The 20541-nt window shown below is 49.7% G+C and overlaps 1 protein-coding gene across 5 annotated transcripts in view; it reads left to right on the top strand.

Annotated features, from left to right (window-relative positions):
- The window catches only part of TSPAN15 (tetraspanin 15), a 79063-nt gene that overhangs the window by 46124 nt on the left and 12398 nt on the right, over positions 1-20541 (top strand). For all 5 annotated transcript variants that reach the window (XM_067710732.1, XM_067710730.1, XM_067710731.1 and 2 more), the window contains exons 2-3: positions 12057-12242; positions 13497-13571. In XM_067710732.1, coding sequence (XP_067566833.1) covers positions 12177-12242; positions 13497-13571 — 141 coding nt within the window. In that variant the 5' untranslated portion in view covers positions 12057-12176. The remainder of the gene's footprint in view (positions 1-12056; positions 12243-13496; positions 13572-20541) is intronic.

Here is a 20541-nt window from a genome sequence, read left to right as displayed (position 1 = left end):
TGGCTCTTTCATCTCCTCCATCCTAGGCTATCCTCACTGCTTTGGATTCCTTTGAAGCCTCCAGGCCTTTGATCTGCAGAACATCAGCGTCCTGGATTTGCTCTATGGTTTCCTTGTAATTAGGTTCAGGCCACACATTTCCTGCACGAACGCTGTGTGGGGAGGCGGTGAGGGGGTACAGGAGGCCACGTTAGGAGGTGCGTGACGCCCGGCCTCCCGGCTGCTGACCGTGCCAAGCTGGACCGCCAGCCCTGTGACGACAAATGCGTAAACCGTGGGTGACACTTGCGGCTGTGTGCATATTCTGTTCGGTAAACAACTTTCGAAAGCAAATCTGAGCATGTGACTCCCTGCTTAAATTATTTCAGTGATTTCCCTAATTTCAACTTCAAAATATATCCAGTCTGCCTGCTTCTTGCTACCTTCACGTGCCCACCCTGATCCAGGCCACTCTCACCTAGCATCTAGGTTACTGCAGTGAATTCCTGACCGTTCCACCTCCATGCCTCCATCCCCCAGTTCTCAGCACAGCAGTCAAGAGTAACTCATTTAAAAATCACAGTCATATCAGATGCAAACTCGTACTGCCTTCCACTCAGAGCAAAAGTCAGAGTCCCCTCAATAGCTTCAAAGGGTCCATCTGCTCTGCAGCCCACACCCCTGCCCTCTCCCCTCCTCCCCTCCACTCTAACCCCATCAGGCTCTAGCAGCTGTTCCTTGAACACATGGGCACATTCCGAGGTCTTGGAAGCTGCTTGGATGTTCGGCTGTGTATCCACATGGATGCTACAGAGCTACGCCCACCCCTCCCCACTTCAAGTCTTCACTCCAGTGTCACTTTCCCTGGCTGTGCTATTTAAAATGACAGCCCCCTCTACCAGCCTCCCTGGCCTCCTTTTCTGTTTTTGTCTTCATAGCACTTATAACCAAGATATACCGTATACTTTTCTTATTTATTTGTTTCTCCCCGACTAGAACGTGAGCTCCACCAAAGCTGAGACTTTTGTGTTTGGTTGGTTCACTGCTAGCTGGGCCCCACTCACCACCCCGCAGCCCGTTCCTAACAGCTGCTCCCAAAGTGTGCTCCAGGGATCCTTGGTGGGGGGACTCTTTTGAGGGGTCTGTGAAGTCAAAACCATTTTCATGATAATACTAGGATACTATTTGCTTTCCTGCTCTCATTCTCTCAGGAGTGCCCCAGGGAGTATTTCAGGGGCACGTGACGGTGATGTGGCAGCAAACTGAGTGAGGAGCAGCTTCAAGAATCCACCAGTTCTTCTCATCAGCCAGACACTAACATTTGCAAGAATGTAAAGCCCATGCCACTCTTCCCCCTCAATTTTTTGGGGACAATTTTTAACAAAAAATATTTATGTTAACATGTAAATCTATTACTGTTATTTCTAAATGAGTTAATAAATATTTAAAATATGTCTTAATTTCTTATGTAGTAAATAATTGATAGATATAATCCCCCAAAACAAAAACTCTAGGGTCCTCAAAAGTTTTTAAGAGTGAAAAGGAATCCTGAGACCAAAAACTTGGAGAACCGCTGGCTTACACAACCTCTCAGTAAAGAGATGTCAAATGAATGAATGAACTTTCTGGTTTAACCTGAGAGACCTTGCCTTGGTGGTCTGGCTTCTGCAAGCTTCCCTGGCCTCCTCCCCTCCCCCATCTGCCTGTCCTTGGCTCTAGCTATGCTGACCTGCTGTCCCCATGGCACCTTCATAGGCATCTGAAACCCCTTGTCCATTTCAGAAATTCTTACTTATCCATTACGTGCATCAAATGGACTCAGTTCAAACTCACCTCCTCCAGGAAGCCTTCCTTGCCCATGATTTAACGTTTCCTATCTCTAGTGCCTCTGCACAATTACCTCTACCCCAGTGTTTCCCTAACTCCACTGCATTTGTTGGTGTGCAGGTGTGTCTTACCAGACTGAGCTCCTTGAGGGCAGGAACTAGGTCTTACCTTTTTATTCCCAGTGCCTGGTACATACTAGGCACTTACTAAATATATGTTGAATCAGTGAATGTTGCCTTAGAATTCAGAATAGGGACTCTCTTTCCCTTATTTATCCTTGGACCAAAGTGCCTCTAAAGGGGAAATGGTTTCTGGCGTCTGATTTGAGTCTTGAAATGTCAGGGTTACAACAGTACTGCATCTTTACTGGGAAAGGAGAAGTAACATTTATTGAGCACCTGCTGGGTGCCCGGAACTTTTGCACGGTATCTTGCTTCAGGGGCATTGTGGTTCATTAGGCCACTGTGAACCGACTTGGGCTCCAACCACTTTCCATATGGCTTCTGTGGGGAGAATGTGGTCTGGGAGCTAAGCTAAACTTCCTGTGAACTTTTGGGACTAATGCATTTGCATCATGTATGCAGACTGTGAAGTTGTTGAGGTCAGAGATGGTATGGTATATGTGTTGCTGGGTCCTGCCACCTCGCTCTGCATGCAGTGGGTAGTAAATACCCAGAATGATCTGTTCAGTGGGCATAGTTAGTATTGTAAATAGCAGTACCAGTGAGGGCTTCCCATTGGTGATTTCATAGGTGATCACAAGTGGAGAAAGATCTCTATAGCTGGGGTGATCCAGGAAGGCTTTCCAGGGGAGGAGGCTTTGAGCTGAGCTTTGGGGGATGGGCATTAGCCTCTTTCAGCTTTGTTATTTCCAAAAAACAGTTGGTCTCCTTCCCACAGCTGCTGTGGGAGGCTGGGAGGTGTGTGCCTTGATCAGGGCGGAAAGGGCATCTCTGTCCCCTGTAGGACCTTTCCCATGCAGGAGTGTGACGTCTCCAGGCCAGGTGGGAAAGCAGGGGTAGACCCATGGAGAAGGACTCAGTAGAGAGGACTTTGGACCACCCACGGTCTGCCCATGGCCAGGGTTCTAACAAGGGCTGTCCGGGCATGAGTTGCCATGGGCTCCCGGAGCAGTGAAGGGACTCTAGGGCTTGTGGCCAAACATCTCCCTTTTGGAGCAGGGAAATTGAGGCCCAGAGAGGGGAAGGGAGACTTACCCAAGGTTGCATGGGAGTTAGCGACAGAGCTGGGATTAAAGTTCAGGGCTCCCCTCTCATCCTCCCCCCCGCCCCCCAGTTCTCCTTCCAATGTGTCATGCTGCCTCCTTTTCCCTTTTGCCCTTTGGCCGCTTTGGAGTCTGAGCCTTTGGAGTGGGGGCGATTTATGTTCTTTAAGTGTCATGCCAGGCATTGACACTTGTGGCCTGATTGCCTCCTCTGCCTTCCAGCCTTCGTTCAGGGACAGAGGGCCCTGTTCAGATGCGGGATTTTGTGCAAAGAATGAACCAAGGGCCATATATATATATATATATAATCAATTCGCTTTATTTTTTTCTTAGCTATAAAACTACATCTAACATTAAAAACAAGAAACACAAAACAGTAAGCTCTGTCATTGCCAAAATTGTGTGGAGACAGCTCTTAGTTCATATCTGCCCAGCGCAGCCAGGTGTCCCCCGGGAAAAGGCAGCCCTGGCTGTGGGGCCTCACTGCCTTCTGCACCTGCTGCTGGAATTTCCTTCATCCCCCCCCGCACCCCTCATGTCTACTCCCCAAACTCCTGTGCTCTTTGGTGCAGCTCCCTTCTTTTTTTTTTTTTTTTTTTTGCGGTACGCGGGCCTCTCACTGCTGTGGCCTCTCCCGTTGCGGAGCACAGGCTCCGGACGCGCAGGCTCAGCGGCCATGGCTCACGGGCCCAGCCGCTTCGCGGCATGTGGTATCTTCCCGGACCGGGGCACGAACCCGTGTCGCCTGCATCGGTAGGCAGACTCTCAACCACTGCGCCACCAGGGAAGCTCAGCTCCCTTCTTTATTGTGGCTTCTCTCAGTAGCCCGGAGGGTCAGGGAGAGTTGAGATCATGGGGGACTCCACCTTCCTGCCCTCTTCCCTGAAATTCCTCTTGCCGCCACTTTGGAAAGAATGGGGGATGCCTGGCCCAGTTCCTGGTGGGCAGCTGGGGGTTTTGAAAGGCTGCTGGGACCTGAACTGGAGGCTGTCTAGGACAAAGCCCCCTTATCACCTGTGTGAGCCTGTGTCTGCTTTTAGAGGGTCTGAGGGAAGGGGAGACCTGGGCCATCTTACTGACTCCTGCCAGTGGCCTGCAGCTCTGAGCAGGGGAGCCTTAGCCAGCCCTGCTAGAGAAAGAAGGGAGGGGAGACCAGCAGTGGTTTGGCACAGGGTGTACTGCTGAGTGTACCCCAGCAGGGGGTGCCCTACCTGGGCTGAGATCTGGGAAGATAATCACCCAGGCGCCGTGGGAATACAGCCCTGAGAGGTGGGCTCTGACTCTCTTGGTTCAGACACATGGAAGGTGGAGAGAAGGAAAGGGGTCCAGAGACAGAAGGGAAAAGAAAACCAGGGAGAAGAGTGTGTTGGGTGGAGGTGATATGCTCTTGACTCTCCTTTGCCCCTTGGCTGTTTCTGTGGTTTTCAGATTAACCAGATAAGTCATCTTATCCTTAAGCCTCAGAGGCCTCTACTCTGGAATGGCATCACTAGTTTCTTCTTTGGGCTCATGGGCATCTGAAGCAATAGCATTTCTGATTCATTCCGCCGACAGATCTATCGGGCCAGTCCCTGTGCTGATGGAGCATCCAGTGGTGTGAAGTCAAACTCCTGTGCGTCCTCCAAGGCTCAGTTCCAATAGGCCTGCTCTGGTTTCCCAGGAGGAAGTGACTGCCAGGCCTCTTGTCTCAGAAGATTTTTACCACTTGTTTGTTACACCACTCCCCATCTGCCTGCCCCTAAACTCTTCCCAAAGAGAGTCCGGGCTCTGTCAGCTCCTACCCACAGTGTTTTATATGTTTGTGCTGGTTTGTGATTAGAAATTCCACTCTGCCCCGGCTGGGTTGAGTAGCTGGGGCTTGCAAACCTCCCAGTTTAGCTCTTTCACAGCCTGGAATCAGCTGTGTGCATGTGGGAGCCTTTTTTTTTTTTTTTCCCCCAGCTGTAAGAATGTGGACGATCATCTAGTGATAGAGAAAGTGACAAGGCAGACCTCTAAAAAACTTCACAATATAGAGAACAGACAACATGTGGGAGTCTTTTATTTTTTTAATTTAATTTTTATTTTATTTTGGGAATATAGTTGATTTACAAAGTTGTGTTAGTTTCAGGTGTATGGCAAAGTGATTCAGCTATACATATACATATATCCATTCTTTTTCAGATTTTTTTCTATTATAGGTTATTACAGAATATTGAGTAGAGTTCTGTGTACTATACAGTAAGTCCTTGTTGATTATCTATTTTGTATATAGTAATGTGTATATGTTAATCCCAAACTCCTAATTTATCATGTGGGAGTCTTTTAAATCAAGTGTTTGTAACTGTTGGTGACAGGAGGGTAGCAAAACAGACTGGTGTGTCCACTTTGCTTCTTAGAGAGATTTGTTTTCCAAAGACCATGTTTCCCACCCTGGGCCTAGCTGGAGGGGCAGCTTGGGAAAGACTTCCACAAGTCTCTCCCCAGATCTGCCTAGACAGCCACAGAAAAGCTTGAGGGAGGTGGAGAGCACTGTTATTAGAGAGGTCATAATAAAGGTGATGTAAATAAAGAAGGAATAGATCATGCTTTTGGGCAGGAAGGCCTGATAAAGATGTCAATTCTCCCCAAAGGGATCTATAGATTCAATGCGGTTCTAGTTAAACCTTAGCAGGTTTTTTCATGGAACTTGATACAATGATTCTAAAATATCTACACAAGAGTCAAGGTCTAAGAGTATCCAGGACACTTCGGAAGAAGACAGGAAGGAGGGATGTGGCCTAGCAGATGCCATGGTGTGTTATAAAACTGTATCACTACACTAGGGAGGTTTGTTTCGGGACCGAGTGACCCTGGGAGAGTCAGTGTGTGACAGCAGAGTCGTAGCACATCAGCGAGGACAGGAGGACCGGTTAATATGTTCCAAACAAAAGCAGACTGTCAGAGGATGTCATGGACCAAGTGTTGCAGTTAACCAAGTTCTCTGCATTGATGTCCAGGTTTTTAAAAAGAAAGAAGTCCAGGGTGAAGGCAGAGTTGACAGCAGAGTATCAGTGACAAAGACCAGAGGCTGGCTTTTTTGCTGGCGTAAGAGGCCGTCTCTGCTGTTTCCTCCAGGGCTGGCTTTCCTTTTGGGGTTGGGAGGAACCCCTTTCCTCAAGCACAGGCTGCCTGGACTTAGTGCTGAGGTCCAGGGCCCCAGAGCTTAGAATACTGCCCTGTAGTCCTAGAGGTGGGTCTGGCACCTTCCCAGGAGACAGAATAGGCCCTATATCAGTTTGGGTTGGGGATGCTGGATCTGGTGTGTCCTGCTTTCCTTAGGGGCAAGAAGGATGGGATAATAGGAACTGAGCTTTCTTGGGGAAAGTGGGAAAAGAGGTTGCTTTCTCCTGAATGAAGTCAGTGAGTATGAATTGAACTTCCTCTACCTAGTGGCAGGATGGTTAGGGCACGTGACTCTTTAATAAGGGTGGTCTGTACTATCAGAAAGGAGCAAGGTGAGAATGGTAAGGGGCAGCGTCCAATGAGAGCTGCTCTGGAGCTGTGCTGTCCAATACGGTGGCCACCAGCTACACGTGATCAAATCTAAACTACTTTAAAGGAAGTAAAATTAAAAATTCAGCTCCCCAGGCACACAAGCCACATTTCAAGAGCTTACTAGCCATACATGGCTAGTGGCTACCGTATTAGATGTTACTGTCATCACAGAACATTCTCTTGGGAGCACTGCTCTGCTACTGGAAACTTTGTATTTTGCAGAGACATTTCAGACCAGTTATCTCCCAGATCTAAGTGAAAGGCCCATCTGGTAGCCTTAGTGGCAGGCCAGACAGGTTTTGCCCACACATCCTGGCTCTGCCTCTCCTAAGTTCTGTGACACTTGGCCTCACTGAAACTGGTCTGTAAAATGTGATTGGCTGTTTCTTAGACGTGTAAGGATGTGTGATGGTCAAGAGAGATCATGCTGGTATAGCACTTTGCAGGATGCTGGCACAGCATAATCACTCTGTACATAGCAGCAGGTGAAAGGTGAGGGTCAAAGAGGCGAAGTGACATGGCCAAGGGCACTGAACTAATAAATGAAGGTCCAGAATGCCAACTCCCATCCTTATCCTGCCTCTACTGCTCCTTCCAGCCCTAATCTGTGCGTGAGAGAAGCTGATACAGAGTGTGCTGAGGAGGAGGCGGCTGTCTGCACGGTGGGCTCTGCCTAGGGCCAGGCAGGATCGTCCTGGGGCAGAAGAGCTGATGGATGTGAAGTCCGGGGTTTCTTGGCTGGATGCCGGGGGCCTGCTAGCCCCATCTTATTTAAAATCTCTCTCAGGCCTTGGATTTTAGCTACTCCCCACATCCTTTCAAGCTCAAAACTCAGAAAAGTGCTTTGTTTGGGCCACACAGAACCCTGGAGCCTTGAGTGACCCATGAGATGGTTTCAGAGTGAAACAGTTCTTGGGACCTTCCAGGAAACGCTGGCTCCTCCAGGAAGCCCACCTTGATTTTCTGATGTTTCCTTTTTCCCCCTCAGTTTTGTTCAAATTCCCAGAGCCTTCCCCATGGGAGGGATTGCAGCATGCTTCCCGTAGACCTGAGGTTCTTCCTCTTTTTTCGTGACAGGAACATTTCAGTTAAAAGCTAATGAAAGTAAAGACCCCTGAATTCCATCCGTCAGGCCATAGAGATCATTTCTAGCCTCTTAATCTCCCCTCCTCCAGACTTAGCCCATTGTCTAGTCTTGGGACCCCTTGGGACCCCCAGGGTCTGGAACACAATAGGTGCCTGGCATGTGCCTTTGTGGGTAAAAATAGGCCTTGCAGGTCCCCTCAAAGTGTAGACCTGCCCCAGCTGGGGGTAAGCCAGCTGGGACCAGATGCTTCCTGAAGGAGGGGACGACGCAGGTGCTGGAATGCCTCACACGGCCTCCTGCTTCCCAGCAGCTGCGTGAAGCTGGGCCTCAACCTGCAGAGGAAGAAGCCGGTTCCAGGCTGCAGGGCTCAGAGGGGACCTTTGGGCCTGGTTCACAATGGACGACAGGGCTCCCATGCAGCCTGTTGAAGATACCATGTGGCTTGCAAAGTCTGGGGCTCTGGTCCTGGCCCGTGGGCTACCAGCAGCATGTTCTTTGCCTCTTTGGCCCCAAATGGGCATGGCCGTGTGCCCCTCATCCCCAGCCATGTTTAGCTGAAGCTGCCCTGCTTGACAAATGGGCCATTTACTTCCTGCGCTGGAGCTGGAGTGGCCGGCCCCCGAAGAGAGACTATAATTAGCAGAGGAGAGTGGATGGGATTGCACGCTAGCATCAACAGTTAATTTTATACTCACATGGAAACATAAACTGATGTCCTCGGAGATGTACATATCATTTGGAGATCTTGAAGTGCCTGGGAGGGGTATGCCGGCCTCTCCCCGTGCCTACTGCCCCTGGAACCCTTGAATGAGGAGCCCAGATCAGCGTGTGCTGTGTGCGAAGCCGCCCTGGGGACTACCTGCTGGCCGCTGGGAGGGCTGGACCAGGAGACACAAACCTGTGATAGCTCAGCACACAGTGGTGCGGGAGTCCAGAAGTTTGGGTCTGCGTTTGCCACAGTAGCTTTCCTATGGCTTTAGTGGTCTGGAAATGTTGCAAGGCTGACTAGCAAGGAAAATGTGATCTTTTGTAACAGGAGGGAGATCAGACCAAAGGAAGTTTTGTTTCCTCCCGGCAAGGCTGTTCTGGAGTGTCCGGGGAGCTTATAAAAATAGAAGAAGCCACTGACTGGCCTTTACAAAGAGGGCTGGGGTCAATTCTGCTCAGAATGGAGGCCAATGACAGCTTTGGTGTTTTGGAGATGGTTTACGGTACTTTAATCCAAAAGCATAGCCTCAAGCGGGAAGGAGGGAGGGGGACAGGCTAGGGCACTGGGAAGATGTCAGGGCCTGTGTCCATCCTGACCAAGAAGAGCTTTTTTTGTTTCACAACAGGAAACATAGAACTCTCAAAAGTATATGGAATCAATCCTGAAAATATTAAGATGTTATCTTGTTGGTTCAGTGACAACCTGAGAATCATACTTTCCACCAAGATAGAGGGTGAAGCCCCACCTCTGTTGCCCCCATGGCCTTGCATGTTGGCTGCACTCCTGCCTGGGCTCTGAAGATGTCACCTCTTTGTGGGGTTCTTCTTTAACCGTCATCCCCAGGGTGAAGGGGTGGAAGGATCCCCGGGGTGGAAGGATCTCTGGGCTCTGTGTCTGGTTCAGGGTTAGGGTTGAGTGAGTGATTTCTTGTAATTGCACTAATTCGGAAGGGGAGGATTTGGCTCTATAAAGCTGCTTGCCCTTGTTCTCAGAGGACCCGCAGGGCTTAGGCCAGCCTTGAACAATGATTTCACCACGTTCTGGGGTTTGGAGCATGAACTGACCAAATAACTCTGGTTAATCTTTCCCTATCAAAGGTAGATTTTATTTCCTGTGGTCCCCATTTTCCTATAGAGGGCTGTGTGTGTGTGTGTGTGTGTGTGTGTGTGTGTGTGTGTGTATCCTGTCTTATAAATTAAAAAATTTACCCAACTGGGTAATTTGGATGACATCATTTCACTCACAGTTTTCCTGATATGGCCAACTTGTTAATAAGTGGCTCATGGCCAAGTTTGTCAATGCCTTTCACACCTATTGGCCCATGTGTGTCGGGAAGGCATTCCTTTTAGACCAGGGGAGTGGGTCTCAGTAGTCCCAGATTATCCTTTCAAACTAAGGGGAATGGCACTTAGCTGAGAAATACAGCAGAACCCTGGACCCCAGGGAGATGGCTTCCCAGTAATCCCCTGTTACCCAGTGTTTCTAAGTAAGGTTGGTCTGTTTGACTTTCGGCATCCCCGCCACTTGTCAAAGCTTAGGAGAAGCAGGCACTTCCCTTTACCCAGGACAGTCTTGGCGCTCTTTAGAAGGCAGTCAAGGGGATCTACTTTGACGGCACATTGTAGCCAATTTAAGGCGGGGGTAGACCAGGAGTAACTTGAGGAGTTCCAGATGTTGACTCTAGGGTAGCTGTGCTCATGGCACATCTGGCCCACATCTTGTCTGTATTATCCCTCATTTCCTTTACTCAGACCTTTGCTGACAGCACCATGGCTTCCAGCTCCTCTCCCACACTGCCTTCTGCTCTGTGAAGTCCAGGGTATCTGCTCTCGGGAATGTGTGACCCGGAAAGCCAGAATCCTTGGACGGGAAGGAGGCTGGGTAGACAGCGGCAGACTCAAACCCAAGGGGGTCTCTTGGGAAGCCTGGCTTGCATCCATTCGACAGACATTGATTGTAAATGCCTGTTGTACTTCCTAAATGTCAGGGCTGTTGTGGGTGCTGACGATGTCCGAAATGGTCGAAAATCCCTCCTAGCATGGAGCTTATGTTCTTGTGGGCAAGACAAACAATTAAAAAATAGAGCAAAAAATGTAGTATGTTAAGTACTTGCAATTACAAAGGAAAAACATAAAACAGGAAAATGGGATCGGGAGTTTCAAGGAGAGGGATTTTCTACGTTTAAACAAGATGACCCCAAAGGCCTCACTGAGCAGGAAACGATTGAGCAAAGACGGAAAGGAGGTGAGGGAGGGAGCCATAGAGCCGTATGGAGATCAGGAGGAAGAGCATTCCAGGCAGTGGGAACAGCCTGTGCAAAGGCCCTGGGGCGGCACACTTCGTGTGTTTGACCAGCAGTGAGGAGCCCCGTGCAGTTAAAGCAGAGTGAGGAAGTGGGGGGAGTGAGAAGTGAGCTCAGACAGGCTGCGTAGGCTGTGATTAGGGTTGTGGCTTTTACTCTTGGCGCACAGAGCACCAGCCTGCCCTGATTAGGTTTCGCCTGTCACTCTGTTGTGGAGAACAGGCTGAAGGGGGCCAGTTAGAACACTATTGCGGGTCCCAGTGCAATGTGGCGGCGCAGCCACAGACTCATCTGAGGGTTCGGGGTGATGTCAGCTGATCAGTCTCCCTGAAGATTTAGTATGAGAGTTTTCAGGCTGAGAGCAAAAAAGGGGTCCCCCAAGGGCTTTTTTTTGCCTGGTTTTTTCTGATGGGTTTTTACAGTGATCACCTTTCCACCCTTAGGAAAGTTGATGATGACGAATTCACCGGAAAAGCCCTCCTGCTCCGACTTGCGGCCTTCCCGATAGTCTTTCTGAAGATAAATTCCATGTTTATGGTGCTGAGTGAAATGCCCATCTCCCTGAGCAGTTCTGAAATTTCCCTTGGTGACCTGCCTGTGTAATACGCATCCCAGGGGCCCCAGGCTTTCAGACTTACAGTGTTTCCAGTTTCCTTAGCTCACAAAAGCCTTGCAAAAACCTGTGGGGTGAGCAGGGCAGAAATGATAAACTTCAGCCATTTTTCAGATGAGAGCACAGACTCGTGTGGTCCAAGGCCTATCCAACGCCCAGGGCTAGCAAGTGGCACAGCTGGGACTCGAACCCAGGTTCTCTGACCCTCTAGCCAGTGGATTTTCCCTGACTCACCAGTACCTTCTTCTAAAGCAGCATTTCCAAATAGGGTCTGTGTTAGTTTGCTAGGGCTGCCATAACAAAGTGCCACAGACTGGGTGGCGTAAACAACAGAGATCTGTTGTCTTGCAGCTCTGGAGACCAGAAGTCCAAGACGAAGGTGTGGGCAGAGTTGGTTTTCTCTGAGGCCTCTCTCTTTGGGTCTGTAGGTGGCTGTCTTCTCCCTGTGTCTTCACATGGTCTTCTCTCTGTGTGTGTCTGTATCCTAATCTCCTTTTCTTCTAAGGACAACATTTGTATTGGATTAAGGCCTAGTCATAAGACCTCATTTTAACTTAATTACCTCTTTAAAGCCTCAGTCTCCAAGTACAGTCCCATTCTGAGGTCCTGGGGGGTTAGGGCTTCAGCATGTGAATTTGGGGGGACACAGTTGAGCCCATAACAGTTTCCCTCACATCCAGTCACCTGGGGTGAGGCCCTCTTAACGGCAGACTCCACAGCCCTCAGACGAGCCCTTTGTAGGAAAATCACGCGACTGCCAGTCCTTCTCCTCTCTCACTCCTTGCTTTCTTGCCGCAGCTGATCGGGGGCCTGGTCCTGTCAGTGGGGATCTATGCAGAGGTCGAGAGGCAGAAATACAAAACCCTGGAAAGTGCCTTTCTGGCCCCGGCCATCATCCTCATCCTCCTGGGGGTTGTCATGTTCATCGTGTCCTTCATCGGCGTGCTGGCTTCCCTTCGCGACAACCTGTGCCTTCTCCAAGCGGTGAGTCCGCCCCACGCACCCCTCAGCCACTGGTGGTGGTGGGGTCCTTGGCATCCCCAGGAGAGCTGGGGAGAGCACCCCTGGGCCCTTGGGCATCCCAGTTATTCAGTCCTTGCCTCAAACCAGCTCTTTTAGAGGGTTTCCTGGGTCAGCCTGTCTGTGCACGTTGGCCCAAGAGTGCCCAGCCTCCTCCACTTCTGCGTAGAAAGGCTGATTTGAATACTGTTCTTCTTACTTAAACCCTGTGTTGGTCTGGACTGTCGGTTGGAGGTGGGAGAAAGCACACTCAAATGAGAGCAAGCAAAACCAAGAAAAGTTGTTGGTGGTGAGTCAGTAGCTCATGTAACCAGCAAGCCCACACTGGGTCCGGGGGTACAGACGGTGCCCTCAGGCGCTCTCTCTCGCCACCTCCCAGCTGGACGCCCGATGCTGTTCTCAGGCTCTCTTTGCAGTGGTGGCCAGCAGCCTCAGGCCAACAGTCCTTATGGTTCTTGATTCCGGGGAATCTTTCCTGGTAACTCTGGCCAAGGTCCTAGGACTCTGATGGGCCTGCTTGGCCAAGTGCCTGCCCTGGGGTCAGGGGAGGTCAACTCCCCTACCCCGCTTACTGGCAGGAGATGGATGGCTCCCCAGAGTGGGGGGTGCCGGGTAGGAGGATCTGTTTTCTCTGCAACCACATGTGTGTTTGACCTCATTGTCCCCCTCACACGGGAAGCCCCTAAAAGCCCCTATGAGGATAGTCTCGGTGCTGCCTGAGCCTGGAAGTTATTGACATCAGTTTGGACAATGCCCGTTTCTGTGATAAAGGGGGGTGTATCCTCTAAGCCTCAGGCATCCCCTCACCCACCCTGGGGGTCTGGGAAGCCACTGTGGAGAGCCTCTGCAGGCAGAGCTGGAAATGCTGCACAGCCTGTCCCCTCTGGGTCAGCCAGAGCGAGGACCAGCTCTGCTTGTGGTGGGGGGTGGGTGGAGGGGATTGTGTTTCTCCACCTAGACCCTGCTGAGGACCCCTGGGACAAACCTCGATAACAGTCTGGCTGGGACAGCTGAGTCCCTTTTCCTGACCACTAGCTCCAGCGACAGGCTTTCCCGGGAATGTGTGTCCACATCCTGTGTCCTCACAGGAGGAAGGGGCGAAAGGCCCAGGAGCTGCTAAGAGCTCCGACAGAGGTGATTCTCTTTATTGCGCTTGAGCTCGGCACAGATGGCACTTCCGCTTCCCCTCTAGGTGAATCTCTGAATTTTGTTTTCCAGTTTATGTACATCCTTGGGATTTGCCTCATAATCGAGCTCGTTGGTGGCGTGGTGGCCCTGATCTTCCGGAACCAGGTGGGCCTCTGGCGCAGTTATCAGCCATGTGTATGCTAGTCACGCACTGTGTATGCGCCCAGGGCTGCAAACTGGGGGTGCAGCAGAGAGCTGGGCAGATAATCCCTCGTGGAACATCCACTGGGCTGGGGCGATGGGCACTGAACAGGTAAACCGGAGAACAAGAAAACAAAACAGGCTGGTAACAGAGTGCCTGGGGTGGAGGTGGGGAGGATGCTGCTGAAAAGGAGCCAACCAGCTAAGGCTCAGAGGGAACAGAGGTCCAGGCGGAGGGAGCCACTGAGGCAGAAGTGAGCTTGGCGGGTTTGTGCACGGTGTGGAGGCCGCTTGGCTGAAACAGGTGAGTGATGGGGAGGGGGTAGAAGATGAAGATCTAGGGCAGATCAGGTAGGGCCTTGGATTTTTGTTTTAAAGGCAGTAGGAAGCCTTTGGAGAGTTTTATGCTGGGAAGTGATGTGATCTGATTCACATTTTACTTGCTGCTGAATGGAGAGTGGACAGTAGGGAGACCAGCTGGGTGGGCCTTAACCACAGGCATGTCTACACCCTTGGAATCCAGGGGTCTTCTTCCTGTTTTGTGATGGAAGGGGAGATTTCCATCATATTGATGGAGTCATTGAGGCACAGAGAGGTTAAGAAGCCCTCCTAAGAGCACACAGGAAGATGGAGGCAGCTCAGGGATGCTTTCCAATCTTTTTTCAGTTCTTTTTTTCTCCCCTGCCCTAGCTTTATGGGGAATAATTGACAAATAAAGTTGTGATATATTTAAACTGTACAGTGTGATGATTTGAGATATGTATACATTGTGAAAGGATTACCACAATCAAGTTAATTAATACATCCATCACCTCAAATAGTTAACTTTTTTTTTTTTTTGGTGAGAATACTTAAGATCTGTTCCCTTTGCAAATTTCAAATGTATAATACAGTATTATTAACTATAGTCAGCATGCTATACATTAGATCCTCAGAGCTTATTCATCTTATAACTGGAAGTTTGTACCATTGACCAACATCTCCGTATTTCGCCCACCTCCTATCCTCTGGCAACCACTTTTCTACTCGCTGGTTCTATGAGTTTGACTTTTTTTTTTTAGACTCCACATATAAGTGACTCCATATAGTGTTTGTCTTTCTCTGTCTGACTTATTTCACCTAGTATAACCCCCTCGAGGTTCACCCATGTTGTCACAAGTGGCAGGTTTTCCTTCTTTTTTATGGCTGAATAATATTCCATTATATATATATATATATATATATACACACACATATATACACATATATATATGCACACACACACACACAATGGAGAATATACGTATATCTATATATCTACATAACTGTATCTCTCTCTATATCTCTCACATCTTTGTCCATTCATCTGGCAACAGACACGTTGTTTCCATATCTTGCCAATTGTGAATCATACTGCAATGAACATGAGAGTTCTTTTCCTGGCAGATAACTCTTTGAGATAGTAATTTCATTTCCTTTGGATATATACCTGCAAGTGGGATTGTACCACATATGGTAGTTCTATTTTTAATTTTTTGAGGAATCATCATACTGTTTTCCATAACGATTGTACCAATTTACACTCCCATCAACAGTGTACAAAGGTTCCCTTTTCTCCTCACCAACATTTGTCTCTCGTTTTTTGATAATAGACATTCCAACAGGAGTGAGATAACATCTCACTGTGGTTTCAGTTTGCGTTTCCCTGATGTTTAGTCATGTTGAGCATCTTTTCATATACCTGTTGGCCATTTGTATGTCTTCTCTGGAAAAATATCTATTCAGGTTCTCTGCCTGTTTTTTACTCAGATTACAGTTGACCCTTGAACAACATGGATTTGAAATGTGTATGTCCACTTATACACAGAGTTTTTTCAATAAATATAGTACCTGTATTTCATTTTACAGATCCTTAAATAACTAAGCGTGAGGAAAAGTTTATGTTCGGTTAGAGATTACAATATGTGGAGTCAAAAGAACTAGGGTTTGAGTCCTGACTCTATTTAAGCTGTTTTAGCTTCCTGCCCTTGGGTGAGTTATTTATCATTTCCTTTGCTTTTGAGGCAGAAGTAGCAGTATGCAGATTTTCAACTGTGTTGGATGTTGGCATCCCTAATCCCTACAGTGTTCAAGGGTCAACTGTATTTGTTTTTTTTGCTATTCAGTTGTAAGGGTTCCTTGTATATTTTGGATATTAACCTCTTATCAGATATATGGTTTACAGATATTTTCATAGTTTGCCTTTTTACTTTTTTGATTATTTTGCCGTGAAGAAACTTTTTTGTTTGATGTAGTCCCACTTATTTATTTTTGCTATAGGCGACATTGCCTATAATGTTTGATGTCAGATCCAAAAAATCACTACTAAGACCAATGTCAAGGAGTTTTTCCCTATATTTTCTTCTAGGAGTTAGTTCTACAATTTCAGATCTTATATTTAAGTCTTTCATTCGTCTTGAGTTGATTTTTGTCTATGGTATAAGATAAGGGTCTAATTTCATTCTTTAGCACGTGGATTTCCAGTTTTCTCAACACCATTTATTAAAGAGATTGTCCTTTCCCTGTTGTATATTCTTGGCATCTTTGCTGGAAATCAGTTGACCATGTATGTGTGGGTGTATTTCCAGGCTCTCTGTTCTGTTCCATTGACCTGTGTGTCTATTTTTATGTCAACACCATACTGTTTTGGTAACTATAGCTTTGCTATATTGAAATCATGAAGAGTGATGCCTCCAGCTTTGTTCTTCTTGCTCAAGATTGCTTTGGCTATTGGGGTTTGTTGTGGTTCCATATGAATTTGAGGATTTTTTTTTCTATTTCTGTGAAAGATGCCATCTGAATTTTGATAGGGGATCACATTGAATCTGTAGATTGCCTTGTCCCACTGGTTGTCTTCCCAATCTAGTTTTGCTACCTGTTCCTCCCTTTTTCTCTTTTCTACTTTTCAGACCATCTGCTCTGGGCTGGCAGTTCCAGGGTATTGGTTCATTTTTCAGCAGCCCTGAGGGGAGAGAGATGTTTATTCCATTTGCGAATGGGGATGCATTTTTGTGCAGTCAGCAGGGCTCCTGGCCAGCCCACAGCTTTCCAGAGTTATGAGTGCTTTACTGACTAAAGCCCAGGTGCAGGCCAGGGTTAGCAGCATCAGTGGTTTAATAAACAATCCCCTAAGTGAACAGCAGTTCTGGTTTCCCAGGTGCTTTCACAAAGGCGGTTGACTTATTTTCCAGTGCCGGGTAGGTCAACAGGGGCTGTGACACCACTCTTTTCCAGGGAGAGAACTAAGACGAAACCTCCAGGGACCCTTAGGTCTTACAGCTGAGGATGCCGTGGGCCTGAGGTCAGGGGTGAGAGTTTCCATTATCCCCAAACCCTGAGGGCACCACGGGGTGAAGTGTGTTCCTTCCCCTTGGGTGGGTTGTCCCCTTCATGGGGCCCTGTCGGGAAGGTCTCAGTGTGCAACCCAGGAAGGACCTTCACCTTCAGGGATCTCAGCTCTTTGGACGCTCATGATGGGCTGTGCTGTCATATGCCCGTGATACATAATTCAAAAAATTAAAAAATGAGATACAAAACTAAGTGCAGTAAGATCTCCACAATGAAAAACATAGGCCTGGAAAAACCTGGAAGGAAATAGAAATATTAACATATTAATTCATATCTCCTCTGAGGGATGGGACTCTTTTTTTCCCTAGCTCCCAAATTTTCTTCTTCTTTTTTTATAATCAAGGGGGAAAATACCATATAAAGAAAAATGATGTCCCTGCCAACTGTAATGCCATGCGATTTTGTAAAACAAGAAATGGGCCAATGGCGAGGATAGGGAAGGAGCAGCCTGGCTGTTGATGGTGGCAGAAAGGGGCAGCGTATGATGGAGGAAGAGGTGAGGCACAGTCAAGGTCAGGTTCCAGGAGGAGGTGAGTTCCCAACTCCAGTTTTTCTTCACCAAGAGGAGAAGACAGATTTCTCTGAATCACGATGTAATAAGTTCAGTCTCCAGCCCTGCAGGCTACCTCTTAACTCTAAGAATCCACTTGTGGTGACAAATGAGGACAAGTCATCAGGCTCATAACTTCACACAGGGTTCTCAGGAAGGTGCACAGACCATGGCCACCGCCAGGCAGCGAAAGATAAACAGACTCCAGAGTGTAAGGAAGAAACTCTCCATAAACCGCTGCCCCTGGATGAGGCTTCTGCTGCCAGGCATGACCCAGTAGTTGGACTGAAGCAGCTTTTCTGCTTGTGCAGGGTCGAGTGGCCATGCGTTGGAGAGCTGGGTGCAGAGCTGTTGGCCCCAAGGGCCCGGGCATTAGAAGCAGAAGTGCAGCACCTTGAACCCAGTGGGGGGCAGAGAACCTGAATGACCTCCACAGCTGTCTGGGTCTCACCGCTCTTGACCTGCCATCACCCCAGCTTGTCCCGAGCCTCTCTGGAGGGTGTCGGGGGTTTTGGAGGTGGGCAGCTCCTGACCGTATGTTCCCAGTGAGGCAGGGCTGAGCAGGGACACCCAGAGGGCACTGGGCTGTAGCTGGTACGTCTTTACCCATCCCCGACCTCCTTCCCTCTACCACCAGAACAGTCAGGGGAGCGACCACTTTCCTGGCCTTGATCAGAGGGTGCTGTGGTCACACCTAACACCAGGCCATGGAATGATGGGCAGCACCCAGCCTGTTTATCATGGCACTGCCACGAGCGGGCTCTGGGTGTGACCGTGAGGTCAGGGCAGGGAGAAAGGAGACAGCATAGCCTGCCTGGCTGAGCACCTGAGCATATATATCCTTCCCACCCAGAAGAAAGTAGAGAAAGTTCTGCACTGTTGTGGACAGATTCCCATAGCTGGTGCCTCCCACTGTGGGAGTGAGAGCTGGAGCCCCAAACACCTGGGAGACCAAAGCGTAACCCTCCCCCACCATGGGGATTAATCCTGTGACCTCCAGCCGGGTATTCCAGAGAACCTTGCAGAGTTTGCACCTCTTTCCTTCTCACTCCCTGGGTTCCTCTCAACCCTTGGTTGTCTGATGGGGCCCATCTCAGGGCTGGAGCAGAGGCTGGGGTCTGGAGGCAACAAGGATGGATCCCCACCTTCTGGGGGTACTGTGGGGAGCCCAGAGATGCTGGCTCAGCCCAGGCACTAAGGGAGGAAGGAAGTCCTAGGCTGAGCACCCGCCTCTGCGTTATGAGAGCTGAGCTGCCAGCTGTTGGGCCTCCCCAGCATGGGCCTCAGAAGCGGACATGAAGCGATGGAAGCCGGCTGGCAGCCTGTAGGAAACTAGGACAGCTGCGTCCCCAGAGGCCTGGTGGGAGGCTCCGGCTGCCAGCCAGCCCTTCCACCCCTGCCGTCCTGGGGGAGCTGCTGCCCCATGCCCCCCACCCCTCCAGTTCCTCATTTATTTAGGCTAAAAAAAAAGGCTTTATTGATATTTAATTCACATGCCATACAATTCGCTCATTTAAAGTGTACATTCAGATATGTGCAACCATCACCACTGTCGATTTGAGAACATTTTCATGACCTCCAGAAGCAATCTGACATCCCTTTGCTCTTCTCCTCCTTCATTTAAAAACTCTCCAAGTGCCTCCACTGAGAGCAGAGGCTTCAGATATCTCTAAAACTAGATTAAAAGAAAGAACTAGAAAGGGCAGCTCTTTGTAGCTTGAGTCTGGTGGCTTGAACAATGTGCTCTGAAAATCCCATGGCCTTTGATGCTCGCTCACTCTCTGCTTAATTTAGCCCGGGCCACGTGCCTCTGAGGCCATGCCAGCCATTTGTGAAAGGTGGTTTTCTAGTCCTCATTGGAGCTGCCCCTGCTGTGTGACCTGGTTTAGAGCAGGGTGGGGCTGGCACTGTGTGCGTTTGGCCTCTGGACGCAGCAGAGGAAGCCAGAATTCTCTTTTCCCTTCCACGCTCCCACAGGGCGCGTCCTCTCAGCGGCTCCCCCAGTCCCTCAGGACGTTGTGGGATATAAGCACCGTGCTTTACACTTAATTAGAGTTAATTAATGACCTGTATGCCCTCCACCCCCACAGGAACCACCCAAGCATTCTACACACGTCTCTGGCATGGGCATGCACGCGCACATGCACACGCACGGTGCCAAAGGCAGTGCACACGTGCAAGAACCAGCACAACCTAAAGAGCTCTCTGATGGTAACTGGGGGCAGCTGCCGCCTGTGGAGCCTGGGACCATCTGTTCCTCCTGTCCATCCCGAGAGGCCTCCAGCGGGGCCTCCCTTCCCCACAGGGTCCCGGTTCAGCTAACCAGATGGAAGGCCTGATTTGCACAAAGAGGGCTCTTTTGGAGTCCGTGCCTTTGGAAAATGCTCAGAGACTGAGCTGGTTTGGGGAGGGAGGTCAGGGCTGCTCACCAAAGAGGGAGGGAGAGCCTTTCCCCTTTGGGCCACTGAGCGTCCCCTCTGCCGCCTGTCTTCCTCCCTGCCCTGGGCCTCCTGCCCTCATCCCACCCTGTTTCCTAGCAGCATGTGACCCAGTGGGAGGGCTGAGGGGTGAGCCAATGGGCTGGGGTAGGTGGACCAGGACGGTCCGCAGTGCCTTGAGAGTGGAAGGAAGCCACCCCGCCTCCCATGAGTGGCCCTAGACATGTCCCTGACCTTGGACATCAGCCCCTGCACCTCAGTTCAGCCAAGGGCCCCTTACACCATGCCATTGAATGCTGCGAGCTCATTCCCTTGTCCTGCCCTGGGTGACAGACTGATCCTGCCTGGTGTCCTGGTACCCAAGGTCGGGAAGGCTGCAGGACCTGGGAGCCTCTGGGAAGGGTGGCCTGAGGCCAGGCAGCCTCCTGCTCTGCCCAGGTCGAGTGGCCAGCAAGCAGCTCTTCCACTGAGCCCCTGCCCTGGTTGGGATCCAGTGCCAGACCTGGGCAGGGCTGAGGGCTGGTGACTGCAGAGCCTCTCACATGGGAAGGGGGCTGGCCCTGTGCCTCCCGAGGCCTGC

This window comes from Pseudorca crassidens, chromosome 16 (genome assembly GCF_039906515.1).
Source record: "Pseudorca crassidens isolate mPseCra1 chromosome 16, mPseCra1.hap1, whole genome shotgun sequence".
NCBI classification, from domain to species: Eukaryota; Metazoa; Chordata; class Mammalia; order Artiodactyla; family Delphinidae; genus Pseudorca; species Pseudorca crassidens.
This window is presented reverse-complemented; position numbering and strand designations above follow the sequence as displayed.